The sequence below is a fragment of the Drepanopeziza brunnea genome (genome assembly GCF_022702325.1).
Source record: "Drepanopeziza brunnea f. sp. 'multigermtubi' strain 214-2 chromosome Unknown ctg3, whole genome shotgun sequence".
NCBI classification, from domain to species: Eukaryota; Fungi; Ascomycota; class Leotiomycetes; order Helotiales; family Drepanopezizaceae; genus Drepanopeziza; species Drepanopeziza brunnea.
The window spans coordinates 1,154,642-1,176,571 of record NW_027094066.1 but is presented as its reverse complement, the minus strand read 5'-3'; the positions used below and the strand labels follow the sequence as shown (position 1 = coordinate 1,176,571).

The 21,930-nt window shown below is 48.3% G+C and overlaps 5 protein-coding genes across 5 annotated transcripts; 3 read left to right on the top strand and 2 right to left on the bottom strand.

Moving 5' to 3' along the window:
* Positions 1 to 2,075: 2,075 nt before the first annotated feature.
* L3040_002499 (uncharacterized protein) lies at positions 2,076 to 3,931 on the bottom strand (the record flags this gene model as incomplete). The annotated part of the gene is made up of 4 exons (XM_007289595.2): positions 2,076 to 2,631; positions 2,920 to 3,055; positions 3,104 to 3,422; positions 3,470 to 3,931. The coding sequence occupies 4 exons, from the start codon at positions 3,929 to 3,931 to the stop codon at positions 2,076 to 2,078; spliced, it is 1,473 nt and encodes a 490-aa protein (XP_007289657.2).
* A 2,523-nt stretch (positions 3,932 to 6,454) lies between these two features.
* On the top strand, positions 6,455 to 7,631 carry L3040_002498 (uncharacterized protein; the record flags this gene model as incomplete). Its single annotated transcript, XM_007289596.2, has 3 exons — positions 6,455 to 6,854; positions 6,912 to 7,358; positions 7,414 to 7,631. The coding sequence occupies 3 exons, from the start codon at positions 6,455 to 6,457 to the stop codon at positions 7,629 to 7,631; spliced, it is 1,065 nt and encodes a 354-aa protein (XP_007289658.2).
* A 2,939-nt stretch (positions 7,632 to 10,570) lies between these two features.
* On the bottom strand, positions 10,571 to 13,444 carry L3040_002497 (uncharacterized protein; the record flags this gene model as incomplete). Its single annotated transcript, XM_007289597.2, has 5 exons — positions 10,571 to 11,004; positions 11,054 to 11,684; positions 11,735 to 12,869; positions 13,141 to 13,238; positions 13,289 to 13,444. 5 exons carry the CDS (start codon positions 13,442 to 13,444, stop codon positions 10,571 to 10,573), a joined length of 2,454 nt encoding a protein of 817 aa, XP_007289659.2.
* Positions 13,445 to 13,939: 495 nt separating this feature from the next.
* L3040_002496 (uncharacterized protein) lies at positions 13,940 to 15,945 on the top strand (the record flags this gene model as incomplete). The annotated part of the gene is made up of 2 exons (XM_007289598.2): positions 13,940 to 15,221; positions 15,269 to 15,945. The coding sequence occupies 2 exons, from the start codon at positions 13,940 to 13,942 to the stop codon at positions 15,943 to 15,945; spliced, it is 1,959 nt and encodes a 652-aa protein (XP_007289660.2).
* Positions 15,946 to 17,574: 1,629 nt separating this feature from the next.
* L3040_002495 (uncharacterized protein) lies at positions 17,575 to 19,534 on the top strand (the record flags this gene model as incomplete). The annotated part of the gene is made up of 5 exons (XM_066155577.1): positions 17,575 to 17,710; positions 17,959 to 17,999; positions 18,074 to 18,304; positions 18,352 to 18,650; positions 18,697 to 19,534. 5 exons carry the CDS (start codon positions 17,575 to 17,577, stop codon positions 19,532 to 19,534), a joined length of 1,545 nt encoding a protein of 514 aa, XP_066012567.1.
* Positions 19,535 to 21,930: the final 2,396 nt, after the last annotated feature.

Sequence of the window (21,930 nt, the reverse complement as noted above, 5' to 3'; positions counted from 1 at the left end):
CAGGTGTGTGGTGCGAAGACTTGAGAGTGTGATGTTGTGGTATGAAGAGAGAAGAAGAGGAGGGTGGAGGGCAGCGAGATTTCTTATACGGCGGGCCGCGCTTGATTCGCTTAGCTTCTTCCTGCGATTCTCGAATGTTCCCCAGAGAGCCGGCCACTTCCAGTGCCTTCTATGGACTTCATTTGCGGGAATTCCGCTGTCACAAACTTCTAGCAATATCACGAACGGTCGAGACGATTCCTCTACAGCTGCCTGGCTTCTCCAAATCCTATTCCTACCTATCTTGCGAGATGAGAAAGCAATTTTGTGATAAGAGGTGTTTGTTGACATTCTTGTGTATGCCGGCCCTCTCAGCTCACCGCCCAGGAAAAAAAAGTTCTGCCCCGCCCCACCTGGGCTTTGCACCCCTCCACGTTGATGTCACAGTAGAAGAGAGAAGTGAAGAGAAGAGAAGAGACGGAAAGAGCTGGATAATTGTAGAATTCCCATGATCGTTCATGATCTGCCTGTCTGTATCTAGCCACGGTGCCATTAATCCATCCTGAACCGTACACCCGCCAGCTTATTACCTGCCCACCGGTATTTTACGGCCCTCACGTAGGCAAACACCACTCGGATCTGCTCTACCCACTCCTTTCTGTTCCTTGAGCTTCCTTCAGCTTCACCTTGAGCAATCCGCGCTTGTGGTGGGGAAATTGACGCAATTGACGCAACCTGATGTGCCAACACCCGCACCCGAACAAGGGTCTTCCCGTGTCACATGACTTACGGTCTCCAGGGACAGGTTACTCCGTAGAGATGCAAGATGCAAGATGCAAGATGCAAGCAAGAGGCAAGAGGCAAGAGGCAAGATGCAAGCGGCAAGAGGCAAGATGCATGCCATGAAATCTAAAGAGCTTATGTTGGTCTTGTCCTGCAATCACCATCAGAAAATCGAACGGCCATAGCGAGAATCTGATGTTGGGTTAAGCATCCACGCTGGCAGTTGTCGTGTTAAGTGGTCTGGTCTGTCTACCGGGAATGGGTGACTGTGTGGCTCTAGGGATTGGACGTCAAAGCTTCCCCTCCTTCTGGTGGATACCTACCTAAATAGATGTGGGATCGGAGATAGTGGATCAGACAAAATATAAAAGAATACCACCCTCCCCTCACCCCACCAAAAACGAAAATACAAAAAAGATACAGAATTTTAGCAAAAATCAACTGGAAACCCAATTCATAAGTAGGTATGATGGTACGGGGTTCCAGTCTACAAACCTAACTGAATAGGTTTTTCGTTGGTATCAACAGGTGTACTCGGAAGCGGCCAGCGGCTCATAGCCACTAAACCACCATGCCATTCCTCGCAGTTGATGGGAGTTGGGGCAGAGTTGGCATATATACAGCAGACAATTTTTTTTTGGGTGTGTGTGTGGGAAGAGAGAAGGGAGAAGCGAAGGGGTGAGTGAATTACGGGATTGCACCACAGGAATAGGTAACTGGTAGTGACTTTTACGAGCCTGCTTGCTGTGTGGAGTAGATCTAATGCGACAGAAGCATCGGATTGAATAGGAAGAATTGGAGATTGTATTTTTCTGGATATATAAACAGACCTAGGCCTAACTCCATAAACGTTGACGGAAAGGATTGACGTTAGGTTTTGCTCTTCCTGTCGATATAAAACCGAACACCAAAGATTCCAGGCTGTTTGTTCTCTTGATTCTCTGAAGAATGCTCTCTATAGCACTCGTACTGCAATAATGTGAGTAGTACACGCTGGCCTTTGCCCTTTCTACCCCCCTTTCTACCCCCCTTTCCTAGAGTACCTAACGGATAGTTATGGGAACGGCGAGTTCTCGGATAAAACTGTAGGATGTCCAAATTTTCCACGCACTACAGTTATACGATGCGAAGGGGATACAGACTGCGAAATTGTGCTTCTCTTGAATGGGCGGGAAACCAATAGCACCACGAGAGAAAGCGAGAGCCGCTGAAGATAATTGGTACCAGCAGCTTGGAGGAAAAACTACCGAGACGGGTCTATGATGCATCAACCATTCTGCTATTTTCATGCTTCGCTATAGTCAAGAAGACGGCTACCGCATGATACTCGTCATGAACGAGCCCCCAAGCACCGCCCTAGGGTTACTGTCCTGCTCCGTCACCCAATTCCACTTCTCGCTCGTGAAAAGCCCCCTTGGGCTCCTGTCCACCTCCCCACCCGCACCCAGCCCCATGTTCACGCGCCCTTGCTGCCCAAAATTCCATACCTTTGGCTTCTCCCCCGCAACATCGACCTCCTCGTTCTCGCTCCCCACCCAAACAGCCTTCTTCTTCACTTCTTGAGGGGGAATCCACGATTCGAACAGAGGGCCTCCGGATTTGGACCGTGAAAGGCGGATGCCGAGACCAGTGTCGATGCAGGTGCGGATAAAGTCTAGGGCGGGGAGGATCTTGGTGCGGAGGCCGCAGTGGCCGTGGTTGCTATCAATTTGGTATTGCGGGCATTGCCGGAGGGTGTTGATCAGGAGTTCGATGTCGCCGATGTAAGCCTCAGGCCAGATGTAGTCGGCATCGTACGGAGAGGCGGCTTGGAAGGAGACGAGAGATAGGAGATCTTTTTTGGTGAGGAATTTGATCATCTCTCCTAGTCTAGAATATTGAAATTCAGTTTCTGTTTTCACTGGCATAGACTATCCAATACGTAGTGGATGGGTGACAGCTGTAACAAGCCGATAAATATCTGGGCAATATTCCCCTCAGAGGAAACACCCATGGACAGCTGGAAAGCCCGAAGTCTTCGTTCAGAAAAGACTTGAAATGCAAGTTTTAGTTTTATGTGCCCAAATCTGTCCGGCCAGTGACGTATAACACTCGTGGCCATATATCCTAATTCCGTGGACTGTTCCGGGAATGAGACTGTCTTCGAGATCTACTCACTGGAAGGAATCACAACTTGAACTTGTATCGTACCCCAACTTGCATTGCCTTTCTTTCGAGCTGTAGATCTGCAGGAACTGGTCTTGAATCGAAGCAATGGTACGTAGAACGCAAGCACGACGATATGCCAGCTCCCCTGGGTATTTGTCAGAATCGTAGCATAGACTCAACGCATAGGGCCAACCTTCTAATCCGTATGGTAAGTCCCACCAAGGAGCCCGAAACTCGTTGCTAGTCTCAGCGGTATCCGTCCAACGTAGAGATCCACGCAGTATCAACTCTTTCGTCGACCCAGTGAATCTCATCCCATGATCGGTGTGGAATTGTATCAAGACCTTTTGCCTCAAGACCTCTTCACCGTTCTTATCAAGCCCAACTGGATACTTGTGTGCATTCAAGGTCTTTTGCATATGCCGAGTGACGGGAGAGGTAAAGTTGTATCGGTCTGCCATGAGCACGAGAACCGTGAGACACTGCGTATTGAACGGAGACGTGAGATAATCCTTGGATAATCAGAACTCTGTAATATTCAATTGACTGTACAACGTACATTCCCATGGACTATGCGTAGCATATCCCTGAATATAACCTCCCTCCCAAACGTCTTCGTGATACTATCTTCATCGACAATATTGACACGAGGAAGCTTATCCGCCTCAATATTGGTAGGATCCAGACCAGCCGCTTGAAGGTCTGCCAATGCCTTCGTAACTGCTAGGCCCTCTGCGAAGATGGGTTTGAACAGTATCTGAAAGTACTCAGAGTACTTCTTGATCGTCTCCATCTTGACTCGGTATAAAATGCGCGGGGATGGTATGGGAAGCTTCTTGGTCCGCAGACTCCGGAGAGTGTCTTTGGGGATCGATTTCGTACATTCTGACGTGTTTTTGAAGGTAACATCTAGAAGGATATCTCCTGTAGAGCGGATTTCAACCAGAGGGTACTCGGTCCCTTCAACTTGCACCGTGGCCACTATGCTGCTCTCCGCAGGGCCGGCCTTCGGGGCTGCCATTCTTGTGAGGTATGCTGTAGCGTTGTACGGATATGCGGAGATACATTGAATCTACAAGTTTGGGTTCAATGAAAAGGTAAACGGGGAAGTGCCCTGGTATTTGAGTGGATGCTCTAAGGTCGCCTGGTAGGCCCACAGATAGCTGCTTAGATGTGAATTGATGATGTTCAAAACACTGCTTTTTCACGGATATGGCCAGGCCATCTCAAGAGTTGTTGAAATCAGAGTATGCGTACAGGTTGTATGAGGAGAAGTAATGAAGTTGAGTTTGATTTTAGCGGCAGATGGGGGTTCGTATCGGAATGCAGCGCCAAGCCGGATAGACCTCTTTCAGCCAAAAGGTAAATTCAACCTCATCTACGATCCCCGAACTCCGAACGACAATCATTAAAGAGCTGTGAGAAGACAATGAGGACATCGAGGCCTATTCTACCCCTCGGATAGAGGCAATTGGCCTCTTAGCATCTAACAACTCTCTCACAATTCTTTCTACTTGGACTTAACCCAACCTTAACCTCCCAACCCTCAGCATGAGAACAGGAAACTTGACAAGTCAGCTTCGTTATGACAACTCAGATACTGAGTTCTCTCTTATCTGTGGCATACTAACAGAATATTTGGAATTTAAGTGCTGCACTTCACTGGACAGCGCCTTTCGAGAAAATGGTGACACGATATCAATCGTCACAAGCAACAACACCCGATGTCCACATTGCTCATCACCCAAGTCATTTACCGGTGGGAAAGTAATGAAGATTGCTTCAATGTCTGAAAATTGGTAGTGGCTTTGAGAATCAGGGCGTGCCTAACGTGGAAGCAGTCAAGCCTTCTTTACTGCCATTGGTTTTAAGAGCGCAGTGCCTAGAAGCTACGCTCTGCTGGAGAATAGCTGAACACCTGTAAGTCAGAGCCATGCTAGACTCTCAGCTGAAGTATCCGCATGATTACTACAGAGAGTGTGATCTTTTGGCCGCTCTGTTCAAACTCAAGCATTCAGCTACTTAGTCCCTCGGTTAAGGGATGCTAGCTGGAGTACAGGATAACATCAGGACATCGAATCCGATTAGACGATAACAGAAGCTCTACAGGTAGGAAATCCTCTCTGTCATGTTTTTGGGTTATCTTATATGAGAAAACCTCTAGCTCTTTGCTATGCATGAACAGGCATTGTCCCGTGTCGAGCAGAAACATATTTGTGCTGTTTTTCTTCTTCCAAGCTTTTTATGCATATATCATAGCTGTGTGTTTTTTTGGTACTATGCGTACTCTTTTTTGAATCTCAACAACGCTGCTCTCTTGGACTTCCTCTTGAGTCCGGCTATCCAGACCGCCTAGCAGAGTAGTACCACTCTTTACCGTGGGTGACTATAGACTATTGTCATGCTATAGTGCTGACTTAGCTTGAAGCATGCATTCCTTTTCAACCAAATTGTTGTTTCTAGAAAGGATCTGGGATTGTTCTATGCCACGCTGCAGGAGATAGCGTGCCCGAAGAGCATTAGTTGTTCTTTTCCGTGATGAAGCTTGTTTGCCCTGACCTTTCATAATAGTACCAAATTGCTGCTTGAAGGCCCCCTCAGGCTTGATAACAGGTGGCATAAGGATCAGCACAAGTGAGCAAACAGGATGGGAAGCTACCTGTCACAAATACTCCACCCATCCTGAAGTCCTTCTCCCTGTAGGCAATGCTTGCAGAAAAAATAGGCTCTGTCTACTACCTGATGCTATAGACATATTGCACAGCTATGCGCAATTTTTAATACCTCTATCCCTTGACAGGTCTTAAAAGCTTGAGGCTGGTCATCAGCAAGCAAAGAGTGACAGGAAATTAAAAAACGTCTCCTTCTCTGATTTGCACAGCCCAGTTCTCTATCTAGATGCAGAACTAAAGGGAATGAAATCTCAAAGGATGAATTCCTGATACTGCCAACAGACCAGGTATCATAAAAGAGATTTGTGTCGTGAGATTAAACAGCCCTGTGGTGAACCGGAGGAGCCTAGTCCTTATGCATGGACAAGATAATCACTCCGCGTCCATGCTATCTTATAGTTGAAAGATCTGTCTTAAAGATTCTATGTCGGCGGAGTATCCAACTTTGGATTTTGCCTAGGCCTACTATAGGCTGGCTGCCTTTGTGCTCATCTCCGTGGATAAGGCAAGACATCAGTTCCACCCTGTCACCATGAAGATCAACAGATTTACAGAAGATGGCCGGGAGTTGTGGGTGGGGGCGCGGGCTCGCTGGCGCTAGCCTGGCAGCCTGATATTTCGGTATTGGAAGTCTATAGACTCCGACTTAACCCCCTCGACCATCTCTCCTCAACAACCATCTCTCAACATAACAAGAACGTTTATCGCGCTTGTTAACCCACTCTGCACCTCACGTCAATCAAACACACCATACAACTCTCAGTCCTTGGGTACGTATTCTCCTTTCTCCCGGTGCGTAGATCGACGCGCAGATGAACTTACAAAGTTCAGATCGATCTGCAGTTTACTGACATCGCTACCTTACAGCTAAGATGTCGGTCCTCAAGATCTTTTTCTTGCTCGCCTTCCTCTTAAGCTATGCTACTATCATCGGTGGTAGCAGCATTGAGGCCTTGACTCCACCGGTCACTTCATCTTCTTCTTGCACCCTGGCGCCATCCTTCTGGTACAGCACCATGATTGTCAACCACGCCCCGCCATTTCTTGTCACCTTCACCTCGACTCTCCCAGCTTCGCCCACCATCTCTTCCACGTCCGCTCTACCAACTCTTGTCACCTTCACCTCGACTCTCCCAGCTTCGCCCACCATCTCTTCCACGTCCGCTCTACCAACCACAACCGTGGTGGTAACTGTCACTGGCCTTCCTCGGACCTCGACCGTTTACGTATCTGACTCTGCGTCTTACAGCACTATTACCGGTCTTTGCTACTGTACGTATTCCCTTTGAAATGACAAAATACTATGACTTCTACTGACTTCATTGATAGTAGGCTCCAACGACGCGGTCGAGGTTCCTTGCACGTATACATCCGGGCTCACCTCAACTGCTGATTCGCAAGGTACTACCACTGTTTCAACATCTGCCGCCTTTACAATCAATACTCAAGCCCCTGTCGTTAGTAGCTTAGCTATTCCCGCACATTCCAACTGGGCCAAGTACTTGAGCGAACATGCGAAGAAAGGCGCGAAAGTTATCAAAGTGGACACTGTTACAACTTTTATTGTCGAGAATGGCAAGAAGGTGTTGGGTATTCGTGGATTGAGTCCCGTTGGGAATTTTCTCTCTGCCCGATCTAGCGTTAAAGAAACCCCCAACGGCCCTGTCCGCTGGGAACCCCTCAGCCACCAATTTATCCCTGTAGGCGGCGGCCCGGTATGGGAATCTTGCGACCACATCCCAATTATATTAATGCCATTCCTCATGCCCATCTTCAGTAGGTTCCCTCAATCTTGAAGACACGCCGATGAAAGCTGACACGTCCGAAATAGCTCTGATGACCGGTGCGTACATCCTCGTCGATTGGTCCAACAGTAGGTACAACTTCTGGAAGGTCCTCATATACATTCTATTCTGGTCGTTCTCCCTCCCAGTCTTTGTCTATCTGGAAGTCAATAAGGGTCAAGTGAAGACAGGTTGGGATGCTTGTGCAGACAAGAGTCGTGAGTATATGATCCAACCCGGCTATACTCAAGCCCCTTCTGCGTAATCCGACTGTGCTGGATCTTCTGATCATGCTGGATGTCGATTCGATGGTGCTGGATTGATGTGGGTGACTCGATCACTCTGGGACTTGGCATTTTGTCTATAGTCTGAATATGAAAACGCGTACCAAAACTACAATCGTTCATGACCAATACAGGTCTGCGTGAAATATGCTGAGGTTTGAATATGACATGGCTTCTGGGTATTGCATCTGACATCATCCGGGCGTAATATTCTAATTGTTTTTATGGATGATATGATCTGCTTGAAAGGTATTTCAATCCAGCTCGTCATTACAGTATCTTCGGAACCCTCTCCCCGAATATCAGTAATGGCCCTGATAGATCTGATTGCTGTGCTTGAGCTTCGGGATTCACTCGATGGGCTCCTGGACCTGTCCCACCTAATGGCTGCCCAGTCCCCTGACGTGCGAAGCCGGACGGGACATTCTCTTTTGCGGTGATTTGCTTGATGTTTTTTGAGAGCGGCAGGTGGATGCTGCTAGCCACTACTCAGGTCTAGCTATCATCCCAAGTCTTCGTTGTAAGAAGTTAGATAGGAATCGACAAGGAGTGCGTGTGGATGGTTTGCTTGCTTGCTTGGAATCGCCTTTGTAGCTATATATGTGTTGCTGCTCAAGAATAGCATAGCTATATCTACATATAACCCTCGAAGAACCGCTCATCTTCTTGTAGTACGAGTAGCTCATACGCTGGAGAGAGAGAGAGGGGTCAACAAATGTTCAGAGAGGTGCAAGCTGGATAGGACATAATATACTTTTGCGCATCATTTTCCCCCTCGAGAACCCTTCGCTCAAGGAATACGCAGATCCGATATCACCTTTACTATCAGATCTTCATTTCTTGTCCCTATTCTCTTTGCAGTCATGTTGCGTTCAAATCATTGCCTCCACCGATATCAAATGAGCAGGACTCTCCCTCATCCATATTTGAAAGCCCTCAACTCAAACTTCTCCTTCCCAAGAATGCCTCCGCCCAATTCCAATTCCAAACTCCATCCTCAAACTCCATGCCAGAACTCACGCCAACCCAAACGTACCCATTATCCATTCCCCACCCCAAAGTTCCCATAAACTCATAGATGTTCATTACCCCCCTTCCTCGTTCCCCATGCGCCGGCTAGAGCAAATCCTCCTTCCCCGCATAGAACACACCAAGATCCTCGTCCTGATCCGACACACTGCAGCGCATCCGACGCGTACGAATCGCAGTCCACTGCGCGGTATCGCCCGATCTGCCGGGCGGGGATCAGGTGTCGAGATGCATGCCGGTCAACAGCATGATAGTGATGGAGAGCGTGGCGAGGACGCACAGGTATAGCTGCTCCTGCTGTCAGTTGGTCGACATGGGGGAATGCATAGTGAATGAAGGTTTCGTCAACTCGCGGAATTGGCTTTGTGGGTTTCGAAAAAGAGTTTCCTTGTTTGTTTGTTTGTTTGTTTGTTTATGGTATGGATTGTGTGAATAGGGTATGTAGGAGAAATGGACAGGCTTGTAGAGAGGAATAGAGGGGAGAGAGAGGGCTGGTTTTGAGAGAAGATGGGTGACCTGGCACTGCAGCAACAACAGTGATGGTGCTAATAGGCTTCGGGGGTAGGGTGCGGATCGGACAGCACAGGGCATATTTACACTTTAGCGAATTTTAAACGCAGGATCATTGCAGTAATCGTCGGTTACCTTGAATTTAATTTGTAAAAAATCCCGACCTGGCTGCGCCAGGTCGGCACCACCAAGGCGGGACACCCAGCAAGGCGGGACAGTAACGGTATACCACTTATTAAACAACAACTATTATTATGAAAAATTTTAAAAAAATCTTTATATGCTTAGCAAATTTTTCTTTACAAACGTGAATTAAAATTATAAAAATCCATTTATTTGTGGGAATCTAATACATTGAAATGTAATGAAAAAATAGTTAAAAACTGTCCCAAATAATTCAAATTTACTTGTTTATTGCAAATATCTTAATAACTATAACCTTAATTCAAAAAAACGTCACATAGATCGAAAATAAATGATTTAATATATTATATTACTAAAGTTATTAATTATTAAATAAAAGTTGGTAGTGATGCACGTATTCTTTTAATAGGTTTAAATAAAAGTCCGATTTTCGTGTTCCTCGCTTATTCTAATATATACGCGGCAATTCTGATATATACTCAATAGTAAAATCGAAAAAAAATGATCAAAAGTACAATTTTTATTACTTTAACTCAACACAATAAAGGAATAACAACTTGGAATTAAAATTCGATTAATTGATTAGTATCAAACTCAATACGGCGCATCTTTTTATACAAAGATAATTATTATATAATAGTTGGTTGATTTTTTATTTATTAAAAAGGAGCAAATTTTACTGTCCCGCCTTGCTGGGTGTCCCGCCTTGGTGGTGCCGACTTGCTACAGCAAGTCGGTCAATTCTTTCGAATTAAAATTTAAGGAAACCGACGATTAGGGATGAAATCCGGGGATGGCTTGGCGGCTGGAGAAGGTGGCGAGTGCCGGAGATCAAAGCATGTGTGTAACGATAGTATTTATATTGGGACTGGGCTCTTTAATTCTAAAGGGAAGTAGAATATGGGGAAACACGACTTCGTTGCCTATAATACCTTGTGATACCCGGGGCTACATTTCAACGAGTTATGTAGGACAGGATCAAGAGTCAATAGTGAAGCGCATTCGAAATTAGGCTATTTACTTTGCTTGCTTGGATGAAAAATGGTGATGGTACATCCCGAGCCGGCCAATTCATCAGTAACTAATAAATCCTTTGCCGGGTTTGAAGATCGGTTTGGTATCTCAATCTTTTATGCACCCATCAGGGGCATAGGAGGAAATTAAACGGATCTATCTCTGCCCAGAGCCTCCCCACGCCGAAAGCATAAGAAGAGCAATACTCCGACATATGTCCAGTCTACATCCACAATGGAGCTGTAACCTCAACTGCCCTCTCAACCACGGTACGTACTCTCTCGCAAAGCACCCTACTCGCGCCTTCAACCTCCAGATCCTCAAGCCAGACCTTAGCGACAGCGTTGTTGACCTTGATCTCGACTCCCGGAACAGGAATTCCAATCTTATGCAACCTCTCAATCTCTTTGCGCTGAAGGGCTTCTAGCTCTGTCTCTTCTTCTTCTGAGCCCTCGGGTGCTTCCTCGTCCTCCTTGATCGTTGATGGGGATCTCGCAGCTGCATTGATCCTAGGTGCGGCGATTGGGCTGACATTCTCGGCTCCGAATTGTGCTTCCAAGAACATGAAGAGGCGCTCTAGTCGTTCAGTAGGAGACAGTTTGGAGTGCGGGTTGCGAGCTGGAGGGTCATGAGTATGAGAGTGCTTGCTGGATGATTCTGGTGATGTTAGCTGTGGAACCTTGCAAAAACGGGAAGCAATGGTTACGTTTCACGGCAGCTGGACTGCTCTCCACGGAAAACAACACAGCCATGACTGCATCAGCAATACCGTCATTGAGCATGTTCCCCTCCCATTCCAGCTCTACCTCCCCGTTGTTTCGGTGTCGAACAATAATGCAGCCCATAACAAGATACGCCGTGGTCCGACTCGAGATTTCTTCATCCGCATCCTCGGAAGATCCTTTCATATGCGTATCACCGTTGGCCTTATTCTTACTCTCGGGAAGCTCCTCGATACATCCAAAGGTACCCTCCAAAGCCCATTTTATCAGCTCAATACCCGCAGCACTGAGAGTCATGCGCTGCTTGCAAGTGATTATCGTCGTTGTTAAGCCTGCGTACTCTCTCAAGTCTTCTGGTGCCATCAGAGACATCTTAAAGTCGTTCTGTACTATGACTCCAGTCATGAGTTGTGACTGGTTACTATTGGCTGCTGGGGCAGGAATAGATGCCAGCTTTCCAACCACCCTCGCTGTCTTGACTGCTTTGAAAGGGATTCGAAGCTCCTCGCAGTTTCGCGGACTGAAGACCTTGACCTTGTTTGTCTTGTCGGCGTTGAGAGAAAGTAACTTCGACTTGAGGCGCATCATATTATGTACTTCACCGTGGACAAGAATCTATTGAGCGTCAGTGAGTGTCCCTTTGACTTGGGGCCACATTTACTGACCACAACCGGAGCTGCGACCTCTTCGATGAATTCTCGATTCTCGATACCGTCAACATGTGCTGCAAATGAGAATTCCTGAACGCTGCACCGCCGAGGTATCATAACTTTCTCGGACTCTGATAGATCTGGACCTCTTCGTGCACCACCGGTATTCCGCGACATGATAGCTTGGATCTGATCTGGCTCTTGCATGATCTGCTTCGCCATGGTGCCTTCAACACTGTAGCCAGTGATAACCACACCATTCTTCTCACTCGGAGCCCATCTCTCCAACAACTCTCTACTCACACCGTTTTGCAGCATACCTGGACTAGCCAGCATGACACAGCGTCCCACATCGTCGAAACGATCCAGATTCTTTAAGGATCTGATGTACTTGAAGTCCCAGGGTCCACCCTTAGCAGCGGTATCTGAGCTTGCCTCTGCTTCTGCCATTCTCTCCCGGAAAAGCCGTTTGATATTCTCGTTCATAGCACCGACGTAGGTTTGATAGACAAGCATACACTTTCGTGCCAAGTTACTGGCGTAGTATATGGGAATCTTTTGGAACTCAGGATGGAGAGCCCAGTATTCGTCCAGGATCAGAAGAAGTTCCTGGGCTCGGCCGAGAGCGAAGACCGGCATCAGAACACGACCACCCCGGTTCAAGATACTTGTGATAGACTTCATGAGCTGCTGCTCTCGCTCCACTCGAGGAACGTGCGCGGCAATGCCGTAGGTCGATTCGGTGATTAAGACATCTATTTTGACTCCTTTAGGTACCTCAGCAGACACCAAATGTCGATCGTCCTCTCGAGAGTAGTCTCCGGTAAAGAATATCTTGAGCCCAGCGATTTCGATCAGAAACATGGCGGCTCCCAAGACATGACCAGCTGGGTAGGGAGTGATCCGGATTGAAGAGATTGTATGGGTAGTGTGGTAGTCAATCGCCTCAATCATAGGAAACGTAGAGAGATGGTCTGCTTCTGTGTATACTGGCTGGCCCTTGGAGTCCGAAGAGGCACCACCAACTCTGATGCTATCCTGGATGAGCCATTTGTAGATAGCTTTGGTAGGATGCGTCATGAAGACTCTTCCTTTGAAATTGGTCTTTGCCAAAACATAAGGCAATGAAGCTGCATGGTCAACGTGGAAACTATTAGACATCAGCTCAAGTCCAGATAGCAAGCGTAACATTGAGGTAGGGGGTGGAGCATATGCTATGTACAAACATGTTCTCGATTGCAGGTCATCATCACAGAATCAAGATATGTGGGTGTCTGCGGTGTTATAAAAGCGTTTTGTATTGATACTTGTATACATAATTGAGCGACAAAATAGCAGACATCCACCGAACTAGGATGTAGATATGATGAAAGTGTATGCCTCCACCGCCCGAAGTTTGATCAGGTATGGAATGCACTTACTGGCTGATCAAGAGAACATCAACTGTGCTAAGGTCAAAGTCGTCGTAAAATGGAAGAGATGCAAGACCCTCATAGCCTGCATGTTGTCCTGCATCCAACTGTAGCAGATTAGTTGCTGTCGGTGTCCAATAAACGGGGCACGACGTACCATAACAGTCTTTCCTTTGTACTGAATGATGTGACAGGATCTGCCAACTTCATTGCCTCCTCCCAAGCAAAGAAACATCAACTCATCCGCTGGGTCGACTGACTCTTCGACCGCAGGCGCTGGCGCCATGGCCGCTGCCTTGCGCTTGGAGGCCATCTTGATATTCTGGTATCCCTTCTATCCTTCCCTCCAAATCAAGTGCGGCCTTTCCTACGCTGGTCGGGGGTAGGTTGTGGTAAGCAGATCAACACATTGGGAATCTGATCCGTTCGGCTTTCCCGTTGCTGTGCAAGGCAAGGAGGGTGGAATAGAGAGCGATCAATCGCCATATCATTGAATGAAGTTGCAGCCATTGATTAGACGCGATAGCCCCACCGGCGGTTACCTCACGTGACTATAAAATACGCGTTCCCTATCGCCTTCAATCAAGAACACACCATATCACCAACAAACCCACGACAGCGCCACAGGCCTACAACGAATCAACACCTGCTACGCAACAGCTCAAGGAATCGAATTACCCATTAGGACGACTGACTCTGCGCATGGTTCAGGCTTTTGGAAGAGCAGCGGGCTTTGCGCCAGCCTCTTGAAGGAGATTTCAAGGAAGCACATCTCGACCTCAACTGCCATATACTCAGATTAAGAAACATGGCGCAACCACAGCAACAGTATCCGATGCCACAGCGGTCGTTCTCTCCTCCGCAGAGCGCTGCTTCCCCGGGTGCGCAGCAGCATTTTGGCCAGCCCCCGAACAAGAGGCAGCGTCTGTCTCCCAACCCATCGTCACAACCAAGCTCTCCATACTTGCAGTCGCCCTATGGTATGAGTCCCACAACAACTGCGAACACTGGTTCGGGAGCGTCACCTCACTTCTCGAATGTTGCGATTCCACCGGGTGCCTACACCACGCCTTACCAAAATGGAAACCCCAACCCGGCTCTCACCCTCCCTCAATCGCAACCCAACCATCAATCGCAATCTCAAAACCAACCTCCCTTTCAAGGCTCTGTCAGTTTCGCAAACCCCCAACACACCGCTCCACGACCCAGCTTCGGCGATTACATGCCTGCACAGTCACAGCAACAGCAACCATACCCAGGTCAAAATCAACCCCAGCACCCACCCTCGAGCCAACCACCAAACCAACATGCAGGGACGATGGGGCCTCCATCAAAACCTGCAGAGAAAGCCAAGGAGGATGGCTTGGACCCCATGGATCTACTTGCTGGTACCGGTATCGATTTACGAGAGGAAGAACAGTACATGTTCAAATCGTTCAACTCAAATCAAACGGATTCCCAGCCTTCGAACGCCAGCTACCGTATTCCGCCGGGAGATAGGGCATCTTTTTATGGCGCGGGTCCGGCGAATGTGGTGGCTGAGAAGACAAATGGAAAGTCACAGGACGATTACATCCAAGAGCAAGCCGATAAATTATGGGTCAGCGCAGCTCACAGATTGGCACAGTCAAGACAGAATGAACTAGCCAACCCGTTTTTGCAGGTTGCGCTTGTCACGCACAAGATGCAAAAGGCAGCGCGAGAGAATGGGCTGAGCTTGAATGTAGAGAAGAATGGCCACATGGGTGTTATGAAACTACCAGAACAGTTTTCGAACAGAGAAGTTCGAGCGCAGACAGCCTTAGGAACCGATGTTGGGTTTGTCGCTACCAGTGGCCCGTTCCTTCACGGCGAAGCTATGCTCGTTGATCAGGTTGCACTTTTATCGATTGCAACGAAGCATCGATTGGAAGGACTGATCAGGGATGCAGTTAAGCTTTCGAGGGGTCGGCAGACTGGCTCTCATGGCGTTGTCCCCGTGGAGTGGAGCAACGTTGCGGTAGCAGGCAGCTTTGATAGCCAAGCTTCCGAGAGTGGTCTGCGAAATGGTTGGGAGAGTGCACTTAGTCCGCACTCCAACCCGCTCAATCGTACGGTACACTTGCTCATTTTCTTAATCTATGCTAACTCGCCATAGACTCACTGTCCGGTGTTTCCAAGCTCCCAACCCCCGTCTCGGATAGCGCAACCCCTCCAACTGCTCCTATCAAGTTCACAAGCGAGATTGCTGCAGCCTTGCGTACTTCAGCAACTCTAGAACAAGCCCAAGAAGAAGCCCGACTTCGTAAGCGTCAAGACCGTGCTAATGGTGGAGGTACAGCAGCTGCATCTAGACAGGGCTCTATCGTTCCTGGTACGCCAGGCTCCGTGGCACCTGATACCGACTTGAAAGCACCAACGAAGAAGGAGCAGAGGAAGAAGGCTGACGCCAAAGTCAACGAGGCTGCCACCCACGCTGCTGCGAACACCACCACTGCTCAGTTCTTGGGCGTCGGCGGAGGCATGTTCGGCAAGAAGAAGAAGTACAACTGGCTTACCGGCAGCGCTGCTGGAGGTGGTGCCAGTGGGTCAAGCACGCCAGGTCGCATCAATACCCAAGGGCTTCCTGGGACCCCAGGCATCCAGCCAGTCAGTGCCCCTCCCGAGAAATTGACGGCTGATGGTGTGAGACGACTTGGAGAATGGAGGGATGACGGACTGAAAGGTCGTCGGGTCCAAATTCGCGACTGGATCTCAGTGCTCGAGCAGGATGGGCGCGAGAAGATGGCCTTGCAGAAGGCATACGTTGGGCTTGACCAATCGGACCCTAAATAGAAGAGAATTGGGCTACTACTTTACGCGGTTTGAGGATTTCCAGCATTTTTACGGCGATCAATCCTATGTATCTGATAAGGCGTCTTTTTGCATGGCGTTGGTTGCATTGGTCGGCGCTATCTCCCATGGGGGAAAGGGAAGATTTGGCCCGTAGACACCCACGTGGTGCTCTGGGGGCGATAGATTGCATCTCCGGACAAATTGATGACAATGAATAATCAAAACAAGGATCTCACACGTATCATTGGATCTTTGCGTTTTTGTTTTCGTTCCTCAGTGGGTGAGGTGAGTACGGGTATGGGTATGGGTATGGGTATGGATATGGGTGTTTCCCATGGCGGGGTCTTCGTATAGTGCTTCTTCCCCGGGTGCTTCACCGACATTGCGCGATCCGATCCAAGCGGCATTCGCCAGCTGATACATACACATGCATACCTACCGTTTATCCCTTCGTGCTGCAGCTTCGACGGGACGCATATGCATGGCTGACGATTCTCGAAGCCGAGGTTTTTCGTCGCGGACCCATCGGCGCGGGATTGGTCTTGTGTGTTGTTGGTTGCTCTCTGTTCAAAAGCGCGTTGGGGCCGATCTGACAGTTCAGAAGGGTTGTGCGCTGTGAGCTGGACTGGCTATTCTATTCGTCTGATCATGTACCTCCCTCACCCTCGCGGCGAGATGGTCGGTGTCCGTATTTCCTGAATGGTTTTATTTTTTTTTTCCCCTTCAACTAATCTTTCTTTTCCTTTTTCGGAAGTGCAAATGCGAGCTTTTTGCGGCTGCGGGAGGGCTGTTCCTTGTGTGCGAGCTGCGAGCATGTATATTACGCGGGTCGCGGGTCGGGCGGGACGGGGTGGTAACTGATTATGGACCTGAAGACGAGAGTGGGAGGTCATAATCTAAAGATTGCTTTAGTTTCCGAAGAGAGCAGATGGAAAATGGAACATGGAAAACGGGCAATCTCGTGTCGGGATGCCCATGGGTTTCGTCTCTCTTTGCCAAGAGCCGCGGACGGAGATGGAGGACGGAGGACGGAACTTCGGCCAAAGTGGTGACAACAAAGAGAGAAAATCGATGACTGAATGAATCACTTTCCTGATTGATTGTCGTCGGGATGTCTGTTCGCGATTCGTGAGCACTGCAACTGGTGCGCACATGTGACTTGGGATGGATAGAGTTTGGAGATAAGGGTTTGGACCGGTGGTTGAGGGGCCGGGGAGGTAGGTATAGTCTATTTTGACGACGAGCTTGTACTGTGAGTAAGTTTTTGTCTTTCAAGTCCTTGCCGGCTTTCGTTCGAGCTATGCAGTAGCAGTAGCAGTAGTGCAGTCCAGGGCAATCCAGTGCGGCTGATTCGTCCGGGCGATACCGTACGCAAAACCCACGGACACTTGACTCTCCTAGTTACCTAAGTATTAGCTAGCCCTTCCAGCCCTTCCAGCCCTGCACCGAGCCAGGATTGCTCTTTCTTCGCAACCCTATATGAATGCTTCTCTCCCCCGCGATCCCCAGGCTTCTTTTTTTTTCAATACACCAAAAAAAAAAACAAAAAACAAAAACAAAAACAATAATACAAAGCTCAGCGGTAGTTGAACAGCTTTCCTGACATCGCAAGCAATTGCAAAGTCGATCATGAACTGCCCCAGTCGGACTGAGGAGCCCGAGGGCGACGGCATGAACCAGAGCCCGCGCTCGCTGTCGGCCGATCTCACCACCCGTCAGGATCTGAACGGCATTGCCAACGCGCGGGAGCTGCGCAGGATCGCGAGTATGGATAGTGAGATGGAGGTTGATCGCGTGCCAGACGGCGATGGGTCGAAGCACCGGTCGAAAAGGGGGGAGGTGGTGGTGGTGGCAGGGGAGGGGGTGAGGCCCAGTAGTCAAGGCGGCTCGCAATCGGAGTTGGTCGCCATTGATGCTGCGGACCGTGGTAGTGGTGGTGGGGGGGTGGTGGAAGCGGGAACTGGGATGCCAACGTCCCCTTCCTGACGAGAACCTTTTTGAAAATCCGCAAAGGGGTGAAAACGTATGTGGCCTTTGTGGGCCCTGGTTTCATGGTATGCCATTCTCTCGCTCTGTGAGAATTCGAAATGGAGTGACTGGATCTGATACTGATATCGGAGCTTTCTAGATTTCAGTGGCGTACATTGATCCGGGCAACTACGCTACTGATGTCGCTGCCGGTGCGACGTACCGCTTCAAGCTGCTCTTCATCGTTCTGATGTCGAACATCTTTGCCATCTTCCTGCAGAGCTTGTGTATCAAGCTGGGAAGTGTCAGCGGTCTTAACTTGGCGGAGGCTTGCCGAGCCTTCCTCCCATGGTGGTTGAACATCTTCCTCTACATCATGGCCGAGACAGCTGTGAGTTGGCTTTCTCGACGGCGTGGAAATTTTCTGACTCTCGCAAGATTATTGCTACGGATATTGCTGAGGTTATTGGTACAGCCATTGCAATCAACCTTCTGGTTCCTCAGATCCCACTGGTTGCAGGCTGTGCTATCTCGATCATCGACGTGCTCCTCATATTACTTTTCTATCGGCCAAACGGATCAATGAAAGGTCTAAGAGCCTTCGAAATGTTTGTGGCTTCTCTAGTTCTTGGAGTTGTGGTTTGCTTTTGCATCCAGCTCAGCTTAATCAAGGACACTTCTGTGGGCGACGTCGTCCGCGGATACCTTCCATCATCTGCAATTTTGGAATCGAAAGGGTAAGTTCTGTCTGGTCATCAAGATAAACCCGCTAATCTTATTCAGTCTGTACCAAGCCTGTGGTATTCTGGGTGCAACAGTGATGCCCCATAGTCTTTACCTGGGCAGTGGTATTGTTCAACCCCGACTTCAAGAGTACGACATCAAACATGGCATTGTGCCCGCATCTATTCGCTCAGACAGCGACAGCATCGACAAAGTGGTGTACTACCCGTCTCTCCCCGCGATCAACTTTTGCCTGAAATTATCCATCGTCGAGTTGGCCTTCTCGCTTTTCACATTCGCCCTGTTCGTCAACAGCGCCATTCTCATCACAGCCGGAGCCTCTCTCTATGGAACCGGTGCTGATGATGCCGATCTCTTTGGCATTCACCGCTTGCTCTCGGACACCATTTCATCAGGCGCTGGAACCATCTTTGCTCTCGCTCTCCTCATGTCCGGTATCAGTGCTGGGATAGTCTGTACCATTGCCGGACAGATGGTATCAGAAGGGGCTTTGAACTGGACCATAGCCCCTTGGATGCGACGACTGATCACACGAAGTATCTCAATCACACCCAGCATCATCATTGCCGCCGCCGTGGGGAAAGAAGGCCTCTCGGCAGCTCTGAACGGCTCTCAGGTAGCGCTGAGCATCGTTCTGCCTTTCGTCACGGCACCACTGATTTACTTCACGTGCAGAAATAAATACATGACGGTGCGCGCCAGCCCGTCTGAGGACCGTGACGATGAGACCGATGATGATACAGAGGCGAGACCGGAGGTGGAGGGTACGAAGATGCGAAATAATTGGGCTACTGCCACCTTCGGCGTCATCATTTGGCTCATCATTACGGTTATGAACGTGGCTAATCTGGTGTTGTTGGGCAGGGGAGACACCTAGCGTGCTATTTCCTCCGTCTATGCAGGTGTGGAGAGAGGGTTGGGTGGGCAACCGTCTCTCATTACTATCGTTAAGGTGACTGGCCATCCGTTGATGGATGCATGTTCTGATTTGTGTTTGAGGAGGACGGGGGGGGTCTTTCTGCAGTTCTTGCGATGAGTTTCAAGATGTTGCTGCAATGCAACGACGGTGGATGGATGTGGTTCTTTTGATATTTTGAAATTTTGGTACTCGCAACACGACACTCGCTCGTTGGAGCCAGCGTATAGATACATATACACACACACACACTCACACACAACTTCTGAAGCAGATCTCAATGGATTCATATGAGCTCCAAAAAATGAAAGTACACGCCTTCGCTTACTCAACTCGTGATGTCTCCTCTACCAAACTTCCCCATGTGTAATACTCGCTTGCTTACTTACTTGCACGGCTCGGTTATGAAGAAACGCAACGCAATGCAATCAGTACTCCTCAAAAAGTTTTCACACACCCGAGCGAGGGACCTGGCCAGCGAGCGTGATTCTAGGATAGGGTCGGATAGGATAGGATAGGATAGTATAGGATGTAAATAAGTAGTAAGTACACCTACGTTTCTGTGGTGTGGTGGGTGGGTGGGTGGATGGATGGATGGATCGCGGGCTTGATTTATTTATTTATTTATTTATTTATTTATTTATTTATTTATTTATTTATTTATTTATTTATTTATTTATTTATTTATTTATTTATTTATTATTTTTTTTGAGATTAGGGGTTGGGGGTTGGAGGTTGGAGAGGGGGGGGGTATTTGGAGATGGGTTTGGTGGTGGGGATGGGGATGGGGAAGTGGGATGTGGATGTGGATGTGGATGTGGATGTAGAGAAGTGTGATATTATTCATTTTGTGTCTTCGATTTCAAGGAGGGGAGGGGGAAGGGAAGAGTCTACCTTTCCCCTTTTTTTTCTCTTTTTTTTTGGGTATCAAGAATATTTATCCACTTCCCTTCCCTTCCTTTCCCTCCTCTTCCGTTTTTAAAAGAAATGATATGATATTTCTCGCTAATTGAATAACACAAATTCAGAAAGGAGGGGGAAAAGGAAACCGCCCCCCTCTCTCTCTCAAAACAAAAAAAACATTTAGTCAAGCTTCAAGAGAAGCGAGTAATGGAATAGATCAGACATGAAAAGAAAAGCCAAATCGAAGAGATGGAAAAGGAGGAAGGGAACGAGAGCGAAAACCTTCTTCGCCTACAGTCATAAGCCGGGATTTTTTCGGGATTTAAAGTATACTTCCCTTCAAGGGTACCTGCCTACTACGTAGTACGTACCTACTACGTAGTAGTACGTACCTTTGTAGAAGGAGGGGGAGGGGTTCGAGAAGGAATTTGGAGTAATCCGAGGCTAGGCCGAGAAAGTATAATATAATACTCCGTCCGGTACGGCGAGTCACCGTATCGGTGCATGCACGCATGCAGCCAGAAAACCATTGGTGTACTGTACAGTATTGTACATAAAAGTAAATAATACCACACCACTACCGTATCGTCGAATCCACCATTCTTGCATCCCCTTCCCCCGTTGATAATTGATCTTGAGGCGAGGCGAGGCTAAGCAAGCGAATCGATCCAAGAAGGGAGTAGAAATTCTCTCTCTACTTGTTGTACGTATTACAACTTTGCACGTTGTATGTGTGTGGTTGATTGATTGGACGAGGAGAATCGACGCGTGGTCTCTTGGCCGCGGGTGAGTACCGTATGGGGTTTGAGTTTGGATTCCGGGCTTCAATTTTTGAGTTCGACTTCGAGTTTTGAGTTTGGGCTTGAGGTGGGGGTTTTCGCGTTATGGAGGTGGGGGTGGTCGAAGATAAGCATTGGGAAATTCGGATAAAAGTAGATAAGTAATATGTACGTAATAGGAAAAGGAGGGCGAAGGGTATGGGTATAAGAGGAGAGATTCAGATACCGGTATAGTATGTGTATAGATGTAGCTATGTGTATGTATCAGATGTGCGTGTCAGATGTATGTATGTGTTTATCGCTCCTCTTTCACCATATCATAACAAGAGGAGAACTTGGTAGAGAAAACGGCTTTTATATTCCTAGGGATCGCTATAGGATAAAAAAGGGTATCAGATGTGCCTGTATGAATCATAAATGAAAGAATCAAGATGGATATAGCGCGGGGCTCCTAACTTTCTACTGGAAGAAGGAAGTGTAAGTCACGTGTTCGCTTGCCGTGCTCGTTACCAGCTTCCTGCTCTACAGGGAAAGGGGGAAGGCGAAGCTTGACCTTGCTTTCCGGTCCATTCTCTCTCAAAATTGGCTTATTCGAGCCAATAAGCTCATTAAGTTATATGCAGCAGTCAATTAAGACAGAGAAAACGCTGAGTAAGCTAAGCCCGAGGCATCCTT